The sequence below is a fragment of the Cyprinodon variegatus genome, unplaced genomic scaffold (genome assembly GCF_000732505.1).
Source record: "Cyprinodon variegatus isolate N-32 unplaced genomic scaffold, C_variegatus-1.0 Scaffold255, whole genome shotgun sequence".
Classification (NCBI taxonomy): Eukaryota; Metazoa; Chordata; class Actinopteri; order Cyprinodontiformes; family Cyprinodontidae; genus Cyprinodon; species Cyprinodon variegatus.
Genome location: NW_015150708.1, coordinates 92,059 through 102,648, shown reverse-complemented (window position 1 = coordinate 102,648; position 10,590 = coordinate 92,059). Strand labels below are relative to the sequence as shown.

General features: G+C 35.9%; 1 protein-coding gene across 2 annotated transcripts in view; it reads left to right on the top strand.

Moving 5' to 3' along the window:
* Positions 1-2,357, top strand: part of LOC107089510 (glucoside xylosyltransferase 1-like) — a 16,194-nt gene extending 13,837 nt beyond the window's left edge. For both annotated transcript variants that reach the window (XM_015382351.1, XM_015382350.1), the window contains one exon: positions 1,392-2,357. In XM_015382351.1, the coding sequence (XP_015237837.1) occupies positions 1,392-1,529 (138 nt within the window). In that variant the 3' untranslated portion in view covers positions 1,530-2,357. The remainder of the gene's footprint in view (positions 1-1,391) is intronic.
* Positions 2,358-10,590: the final 8,233 nt, after the last annotated feature.

The following is a 10,590-nucleotide window of genomic DNA, read 5'->3' as shown; positions in this document are numbered from 1 at the left end:
TATTAGTGCTGTCAAACTATTAATAATTTTAATCGCATATTATCAACAGTTAACTTGAGATTAATCGCAAATTAATTGCATATTTTATCTTTTTATTTTATTTATTTTATTTTGGCATTTAAAAAATGCAATTGTGCAATAGCGTTAAAAACATGCTTATACAATTTTTTCTTTTTTATTATCATTTTTGAAGCACTTTTAAGAAACTAGAATAAAAATATCCTGGTTTAAATTCTGGCCAATAATTATTCAAAAATTGTAAAAAAAAATTAGGCGATATGCTTCCATCAAAACTACAGTAACAGTAAACAGTACTTCAAAGTACTCCGTCAACTTAAGTTTTTTCTCAAACATAGGACAAAAATAAAGATGTACTGTTAAAATAAAGTGCACATTCCGTTATGAAATACAGATTTAATTCAAATAAAATGAAGTTACTCACAAAATAAATCAAACGAAATTACAATAACTGGGCTTTGCGGTCATCTCAACAACATAACTTTTTACATGTAGAACATTTTCAAAATGCTTTAATATTCCTTTGGTCTGAACAGGAATTGCAGCAGCAGTGCAGTCCACATGATTTAGTTCATTTCTTTGTCTTGTTGGCACTAAGCCAGTGAGACGCTCGTTTCTTCTGGACAACATAGATAGACGACTCAGGTTTTGTCAAGAGATGCCTGGGATGAAACAAATCTAAAAAAGTATTAAAAAATGAAACACAATGCAGCCATTTTTATCATCCTTAATTAATGTTATTGTTTAAACAATAAATAAAAATTGTTATCATGACCAGAAATGTATCACAATACCGACAAACGATAGGATAAATGCCCAGGCACTATATAAGTACAGACCATTTACAATTTTACCATTATTATGGATAAATTGAAAGTTATTACAGACTGAAACACAAGGAAGGCCGCAGTAGTAGCCCATGTAATGGACAACAAAGCAAAAATGACTAATCCAGTACATGGACTACTACTGGTTTTCCTTTGGTTAATTCTTATCTAAAACAGATCAAATCCAGTTTTTTGCTAAAAGGAGTGAGTTGCGATAAAATTTTGAAATGCAATTTTATCAGTTACAGTAGCAGCCATTCAAAATGGCCCTTCCCAGTCCAATGCCAGCCGAATGGCAGCCATCCAACTCTTTCACTGAATTACAGAGTCTGACCAGGAGAAGGAGCTACTCTTTAGATCTTATGTCCACAAATCATTACAGAAAAAATATTTTAGTACAAATATTGATGTTTAAAAAGGAATTGAGGGCGGACCAGCCAAGGGCCCCTCAACGAAAGTTGTGAAATATTAAATGGCTACTACTGTAGGGGTGTGAATTAGTGAGCTGATTTCTCTAGCCTGATTTCTTGTTTCTTCTCATCCTAGTACCCTTTTGGTGAGAACTTGGCCGTCTCCCTGCTTCAGCCCCTGGAAGCAGCATTGCAGACAACTACACATACCTACTGCGGCCGATCAAGCCACCTGTTTACCAAAAGGTTAAAAGAAAGCATCAAGTCTGTTTAACCAGATGAGATTGCTGGCATCACAAGCCAACATCATCTCCAGTGCCTGATGCCGGATGCTTGTTGACTTAGTTCCTCCTGTGGAGATGACCGACTGGATGAGGGACTTAACACCTAACAGGAATTTGTTTACATTGTGTATGCTGAGAATGCATGTTGAGATTATGTGAGTGGAGAAAATAATGAGCAGAATGTGTTTTATTTTTTACACAAAGCTAGTTTTGGTACATATCAGTGTAGTGAACACACAATAAGAAGACAGATACTGGAAAATACACTGTCTTTACTTTGCCCTGCAGAGATTATGGATTTAATGCTAATTAGGAAAGCAATCTGTATTTTTATTGACAATCAGGATTTTCTGTTTTGTTTTTGAATTCATATTCATTAAGAGAAAGATTGATTTGTTAACTTTTATGAGAAGAACAATGTTGGTATACCGAGAGTATTTTATTAGATTTTTAATATAATTCTGCACAGACTTTTTCCTTCTTAGGTACTGGTTAAAGATTTAAGAAAGTTCTCTTAATTAAACATTCCTTATTAATTAAATCAGTATTTATAAGGCATCCATGATGTCAAGCTAAAGTATTTGTGGGTATTATTTTAAACACTCCTTTATTTTTCATTTATTACATATTTTACTGGATGTGTTTTGTTTTTTTGTTGTTTTTTTTTTTACTACATAATTAAAAAACGAATCCCTACATGTTGAAATGGCAAAGGGACTTTTGTCTGTAATCAAACATGAGAAATTTAAAGATGAATGTGATCATGCTGTTTGCTAAAATACTGGAAAGATATTGAATGTATGGAAAATAATATAGAATAAATCCAAAATATTTTTTTGTTTCTGTGTTCAGTTTTCATTTCACTTTGAAATTCATATCTTTCATGTTATGTCTGTAGAAACTGCAGGGAGCAACATTGTCCAGAAGCTCTTCTGGTTTTATATTTACTGCTTTAAAATCAAATTCATGTTGCGTATAGCTCATGGTCCAAAACAACAGCAATTTATGTAGCTGTAAAACCTTATTTGGACAAAGACTTTACACTCAACAGTGATTTTATTAGGTACATCTGTTCTATTGCCTATTAGCACACTTAACAACGCTAGCCAATGGGGCAGCAGCAACTCCAAGCTTTCAGATCTGAAGAGCAGTTGCTGGAAGTCGAAAAAAACAGCAACAGAATGGGCACAAGAAGGGATTTTAATCACTTTAAAACAGGCTTGATTGTTGGTGCCAGATAGACTGGGCTGCTCACTCCCATCCTCTCACTTTTAAAGGGAATGGTCCGAACATATCCTGCAAACAGCTGGTATTTAGATAGAAACATTTCCTTTTTAAAACCGAGGAAAATTGCCAGACTGGTTTAACAGCTTGTCTGGTCTGATTCCAAAAAGTAAAAAAACAAAAAAACAAATCATGGACTTTGTTTTCCAAGTTTGAAGACGTTTAGCTTCCCATCCAGGAAGCTTTCTCTATTCAAAATCTCTGGATTAGCGTTGAGTTCAGTTGAGTCTAGTGAGATGATTCTTAATTTCAACTGAAACATTCATGTGTTGGGATAGCTTGGGAGAAAATGGTCTTCTATCTTTTCTTTGTTTTCACTTAGACAAAACTTTATAGTCATCTTGTACACACAGAGTGTATACAAAAAAAAATTTCGTTCAGTACAGCTCTCAAGACAGCAGTAATAAAATGTAAAAATGGTGATCAAATGTAAACATAAGACTGGTATATGATTTACAGCAGGGGTGCCCAACCTTTTTTAAACCAAGATCTACTTTGGAAGTTGATGGCATGCCGAGATCTACCTAGTCAAACACAAGGGATGGCAGTATTTGTTTTTTTATTTGCACAGGTGGAGAATAAACAGTAAGTCCAACAAACGGGGAAATGATCAATCGTGTCAAAAAATAGGTTGCAAAAACAGAACTTAACAATCTGATAAGAACTTCACACCATATCTCTCTCTCTTACTTACTCACTCACTCACTCACTCATCAGACTCACCAAAACTACAGAAAAGAGCAGTCAAGATCTCCAGACAAAAGCTGTGCAGTCAAAAAATCTAAATAAACCAATTGATAAAAACACACACAGTCTAGTAGAGATGAAAAAAAAAAAAAACAGAACTGTAAATTTACAGTCATATGTTTATATCACTGTTCCAAACTAGATTTCTTTTTTGTTTTACACTTGTGTAAAGAAAATGACAAATAAAATCTGTCTAAGTCTAAGATGACTTCAAAGCAGGAAGAAGGAGAAGGGAAGTCCACTATTTCAGAATGATAAACTTCACTGGGCATTGGCAGAGAAACTGGCAGATGGATTAAAATTCAACAGGAAAACAAATAAAAATAGGAAAATACTAAGTACAAACTATGTGGATGTGAAGATGTAACATACAGCAGAATGGGTTGTTGACTGTTTCAGAAACTCTTTCATTTCGGGCAAAAGTTCCAAAAATCTTACAAAGAATCTGCCGCGGCTCAGCCACCTGACATCGGTGTGCAGCACCAGATCAATGTTGTCTGCACCTGCCTCCTAGAGCTGTGCACGGAATAAACGTCTCTGAGAAACTCCTGGCCCGAACAGAGCAAGCAATCTTCATTGCAACGTCCATGACATGCTTCATATTTAAAATTCTGCCACACAGCTGTTGTTGAATGACGCAGTGGTTGATCAAAAAAATCTGGGAAAGTTTCAGACAGCTTGAACAGAGCAATGAATCCAGCCATAGTTGTGATACAGTAGATGTCATTATCGCATTATCTCTTCAGATTCCTCTTCGCGCTTTAGAGTCCCTGATAACAACATAGCAACCGTGGCAAACCATGCCCAGCATAAAAAAAGGTTCCCTGCATACTTTTTATTTTTCATTTTATTATTATGAAAATACACTTTGGCCTCTCATGATCAATGATTTGATTAGTGTTTTTTTTGTCATAGCCATAAATAAGTCTACATTGTAAAACACATACATTGTTTCTCCATTTTACTCAAGATACCGGCCACCTCCATTAATTTATGATCACATTCTTCCCATCTTGAGTTCCCTATTTCTGGCAGGAACATAAATTGTGTCAAAAAGCACAAATCATCCCATTCTGGGTTATTAACCATGAGCTTACCGCTGTAAAATCCAGTGTTTCACCTCTTTGGAACTGGTGGACCAGTAAGTTCCTATCATGCATGTGAAGCCACTAAATCTGCAGCAACTTATTGATATATTATAGCAATACCTTTTAAAATCTTTGAGTGTCTTTATATTGTCAAATGGGAATCCAGGAGGTTCTGAACAGAAAGGGGTTTTTGACCCGATACTAGCAAAGTGTACCTAATAAAGCAGCTGAGGAGCAGAAAAAAGTCACTAAGAACTTCTAAAATTGCTTAAAAGTTCTTGCCTTAGATTTAAATGTTAAAACTTTTGCAGAGGATTTATGAGTGAAATGATAATAATGATGCACAGTTGGAAATCTTAAAGCGTGTTTGCGTCTTAATCTGTATAATTTTGTCTTTTTCATCAAAAACATTTTGCCTACTTGTTGCCCATTAAATCCACACTGAGACTGAGCACAGACTCAATCTTAGGAGGGTGCAGTGAGCTGAAAATGAGAAAATCAATGTGAGAGGAGTTGAGAAAGTGTTGTTAGATGGCCAAAAAGAGCTGATGTGTCTGGGTCGGTAGCCTCTGGCTCTTAATTTCGCAGGCACTTCGACAGACGTGCCGCGAATAGGCAGAGGCTCTGTGTGATGAATTTAAAATGAACTCTATGCTAAGAAGCAGCTTGATGTATCCATTTTCTTGTCAAGGGTTGCTCTGTTGTGCACTAAGTGTGGAAAAGGTTTCAAAAGTTTTAGGAAAGAATAATCACTCCCCACGAAATTACCTCTTAATCTATAAACCAATGCAAATGTGTGTAAAATAAAACTATAGGATTGCCAGGAACTAAATTAATTTGATGGATGTATTGTTAGGTTGTTGTGAATGCCTCTAAGATAATTTTCTCCTTGAAATCTTCTTGGTGGAAAGTTTTAAGAGCTAAATAGATTAATGCAGGCTTTAAAAAAATCTTCAAAATTACCTTTTAGCTTTAATTCCAAACATTATTTGTAGGAAGCTGTAACATCATTACTAACTTTGTTTTTGCATATAACATCATCATGAGATAAAGCTTCAAGAGAGACCAATTTATCCCACATAATGAGCACATACATCTGCAGAGGAGTGCCCGGTGATGGTGAACATCTTTAAGCAATGCGCTTTTAAAGATAAATGATAAATTAGAAGATATTTTTTTACTTGGAAATGTGTTTCAGCGGACAGGATAATGCTGCTTTTACTCCGTCTGAGTATAATTGTGATGGAGATCTTATCTGCCCACGGATTATTCACTTTACTGCCTCTCTCCTTAGTCCCTGTGTGGTATTTATCGGCGGTAGACACCTAAAATAATTTAAGATAGCCAGAGCCAAAATTAAACAGTGCAGAGGAAAATATTTTAAGGGTTATGCGCTGTTCAGGATTTAAATCCATCATTATAACAAAAGAAGTTAGGTTTTACATAAAAAAAATACTCCAATTGCAGCAATCATCTGTCTGAATGTCCTTATTCAGTTTTTACAAATTTTTCCTGATTTTTGGGGGATTATGTGTAACAAACCCTAATAATTAAACTTTATTGATCTCACATTGGAGAAATTAACATCTGCATTTAACCCATCCTCTTGCAGAGCAGTGGGCTGCCATCGTAGATTGCCCAGGGAGCAGTGTGGCGTTAAGGATCTTTCTCAGAGACCCAGAGTGACAATCTGTGGAAGTGGGGCTCGAACTCAGGACCTCAGAATTCCAAGCTCTATGCCCTAACCACTAGGCCGCCACTCCCTGCATAAATGACCCCATAATTTTTAACATTTTACATAAATTAAAATCTTCGAATAGGCAATTTAACCGCCTGAATATGATTTGTTGTGATCCATTCTCTGTCTCTATGTCTTAGGTTTGTTGTGTTTCTTGGAAGCTCCTTTCAGAGTCAGCATCCACATTGCATGATGATGTCACCCCCATGTTTCACAGAGAGCACGGACAAGATAGGGGGTCTTTATTTACAAGGTTGCAGTTTTCCCTACACGGCTACTGACACCTAATGGCTTTCATCTTTTCAGTCTTTCATGAAGGGTATATTTGTGAACAGCTAATGTTTGTCCCGTTAAGAAATTTTCCCACCTCAGCTGATTTGAGTTTTCATTCCCATCTAGGTTCCATTCTGAATAATCCTCTCCTTCCTCAAACTACCTGACTCATAGATACTTTAAATCAAGAAAAATTAAGATTAAAAAGTATGGTAGCAGGAGCTGATAATGCACAGCTGAAAAAGGGGACAAATTGTTTTTTGGAAGCAACTTACGTTCAACAGCCTGACATTCCATGCTGAGGATCAGGAATGTTGAGGGGGGCTTTGGGTGTGTGGCCTCTACCTAACACTGAAATTACTGAGAGCCATTTTCCATGTCTTTCTAATTAAGCAAGACTGTGTTATTAGATTTTTTTTTTAGATATCCTTCAAATTATGTAGGTCAATATAACAGTAAGGCTGATGTATCATGTTGGATAGATGCATCAATGTAAGACGGAGCAGACAGGCTACTCTGCACTTTTGTCAGAAATAAAATAAAAAATAAAAATTGGAAAGCGCTGGTGCTTTAGTTCACTATCTCTGTACAGTGTTAATACCTGTGCTTATTTCCAATTCCCGTTCTTGTTTTCATAGGAAACCACAACCTACTACTAAGCTGCTCTGTGTTTTCCTCTCCAGTTTCCGCTCCAATTTAACTCCCTTTCAGAGAGTCTGTATTTAGATACACAAATAGAAAAGTGAAATGCTTGAACATCTTCTAACTTTTATTTTTCTGTCATGGTTTACTGGCCTAAACAGTGTCTTTTTGCCTCTAATTAGAAGGCTTACCCCTTGTTGTGCAGGCAGTCAAGGGTTGCGTTCGCATTCATGGGCTGCATCCTCCAAGGACGCGGTCTACCTGGACTGGATCCTTCGTAGTCCGTGAAAATAAGGAGACCGGAAGAGTTTTGACTGTGAATTCAAACAGGTCTAGCTTTCTGCTGCTTTCATTGTCGCTTAGCAAATTTGACATTTGACACACAAAGCAGGAAAAGAATGAATACCGAACTTTTCAAAACTGTTTCTGTTTTTTTCTTTTTTTTATTGCAAAGTGAACAAGACTACACTCATGAGAATCCAGAGTGGAATAAAGGTGACGACCACCGGGAGCATGAAAAAATAAATGCCAATGTAATGATATGAATTTTAATCAGTTAAATAATATGCTGCTGTCATTTTGTAAATCTCTGATGTTGCTGCTATTTTTAAATATCCATTACTGTAAAAATGTCCATAGCTGTATAATTGTTATTTATTCTGAAGGTGCAGTTTTTAATATTGTTAAAACAATTTACATTATAGTATGTTATTGTTTATCTTTTAACTTTTCACTAGTATGTTATTCTTATAAATTTTTTAAGGTCCACATTTGTGTCATCATTTTTTTCTACATTTTTTTTGCTGCTGTAAACAACAGAATTCCCCCATTGTGGAAACAATAAATAGATTTTTTATTCTTTAAAATTCATAAAAGGGGTAGAAAGATATAACTAAATCTATCCAATATATGTATAAAATTATATCTGCAAACTCTCTTGTATTCAACAACAGTTTTAGTTTAGTTAAGCTAAATGTGCAAAATAGCAATTGAAAAATTAAAATCCTATCAGATTTATAGTTCCCACACTGCAGATATATTAGAATCTGTCCTTAAATTACAGCCAGACCCATTTACACAGTAACAGATAAAAATCTTTAGATAAATCAAATATTACCCACCACATATCTGACTCAATAACCATCAAAAACAACTATTTTCATTAATTCAGACGGAACTATTCACATACTTGTATTATATTAAACTGTACTTCCAATATTAACCACCGTTCGTCACCAAGCAACCAGCTTGCTTGGTCTCGCAATGAATCCTGGGGTAACCAGGGATAGGTAGGATACACTGGACCCGTCCTTCAAATCGGGAAAAAAAAAGGACGCATTTGTAGGCTGCATAACAAGGAGCCTTTGAATCCAACCAGTCCTCGGCGCTGCGCTATGACTTAGATTTGTCTTTCCCTTTCGGCTAAAGGATTACATTTCTGGTTCCATATGTTAAGATTTTCCTAACACTACATTTAAGTTTTGTTGGTCATGGCAAGCCATGATCTTAAACTATCATTTATCTTGGTTAGTGGCCTTAATTTTGAAAGGGGACTAACTAAAGCAGTGAAGAGAGAAAATTAAAGTTATTCCAGGAACATTATGTCCAACCTTTTCTTAAAGATTTCAGCTCAGCTTGAGCTTAATTTACCACTCACAGGTTATGTCAGCAGTGTGGTTATAAATCAAGAATAAGATTATAAAAAGGCATTTGTCTTATTTAAGAGAAGGCCTATTTTTGTTCACCCCACTTTCAGATTTGGTTTGGGATTTTGTTTTCTCAAAAAAAAAAAAAAACAAGAAATATGATGATATTTAAGCGTTTTGGCTTCTGTTTTTGGAGTTTAAATGAAGTAAAGGCAAGCCACCTACTGACAAGGTAATTATGAAAAATAAAATTGCAGCAGTGTAGCTTAAAATGTCCCAAAACTTGTTGTTACAGAGAGATATTAACCTAATGTCCTTTGAAGCTTTTTAGATTGCCTCGTGTATAAATGGTGTTATGGTATTTGTATAAACTTGCCTTGTCTTGACAGTTATTTGCAAACCAAACAAAGCAGGCTGAAAATCCTTTTCTCTCCTTGCCTCGACTTCTTCCCTCTCTTCCTTTCCTGCAGCTGAAATAATTTAACCAGTGAACATTTTGATCAATAATACATTTTCACACAGTGCTGAGACAAGTATAATTGCACTGGTACATCAGGGCTCAAAACAATTATTGTGATTTACTATGCAGCATAAGTTATGTATGGATCATTTAGTATAATGCTGAGAAGTAAATTTGCCTCTCTTAGCAGAAGAAAATTAGAAATATCCATAAGAAAATAAAATGAAAGGCTGGTTCAGGTTCTCCTATTGGAGAGTAGTATCAGCTGTTATCCTTGACCAAAGTGATTGGCTCATCAAAATTTAGCCAGAGATCAAAAAAGTCCCCTTCTGTGTCTCATATGTTCTATGTTTTAATAGAAATTGCATTTTGGCCTATCTCCTTGCATTTGTCGTAGTAGAGAAGAGACAGTTCAATGTAATACATAACCTACCTGGTTTTAGAGGTCAATAACAGTTAGGCAGAAATGTGTCCTTTTGTTGTAATCATTTCTACGAAGTTTTAGCCTTAATCTGATAAAAATAATTCAGCAACCACTTCCTGATAATTACTCTTTATCCAATTCACATAACACTTCCGTACACTATGACTAGGTCATATGTTCAAATGTCAACTCTGCAGGGATCGAAGTGTTGTGAAATATTGCTGTACATTGTGGGAAGCTGATACCACTTGTTAGTGTATGATATGAAGTGTATGATTTATTCCTATACTATTTGGGTGCATTTTTCTGTTTGTCAAAATCAGTGCCTTGTAAATTTAAATTTTTCTGATAAGAAATTAGATGTTTTTGCACCTAGTGTGTCATGATTTTGGCACTGATGTCTGGTCTGATGACTCATTTCACTCACCTGCTTAGCTCTGCCCAGTTCTCATTACCGCTCATCTGACCCACCTACTTCGGTCTTTATTTGATCAGCCTTCAGACCAGCCATCATTGCCAGATTATTTTCAAGCCTTTGTTGAGAGTGTTCTAGCATTCCTGTATTCTGATTACCTGATCCTGACCTGTTCTGCCTCTCAGCCTCTGAGCCTGCCTTTTTCCCATCTGATCGGTTTGCCTGACCTGTCCTTTGACTCCTGCTGGATCTCTACCTGTTTGTGTACTGTACCTGGAAGTGTTAGCCAACTCTGTTCTGGATTTTCCCTCGGCACCTCACAGGATTTCTGACT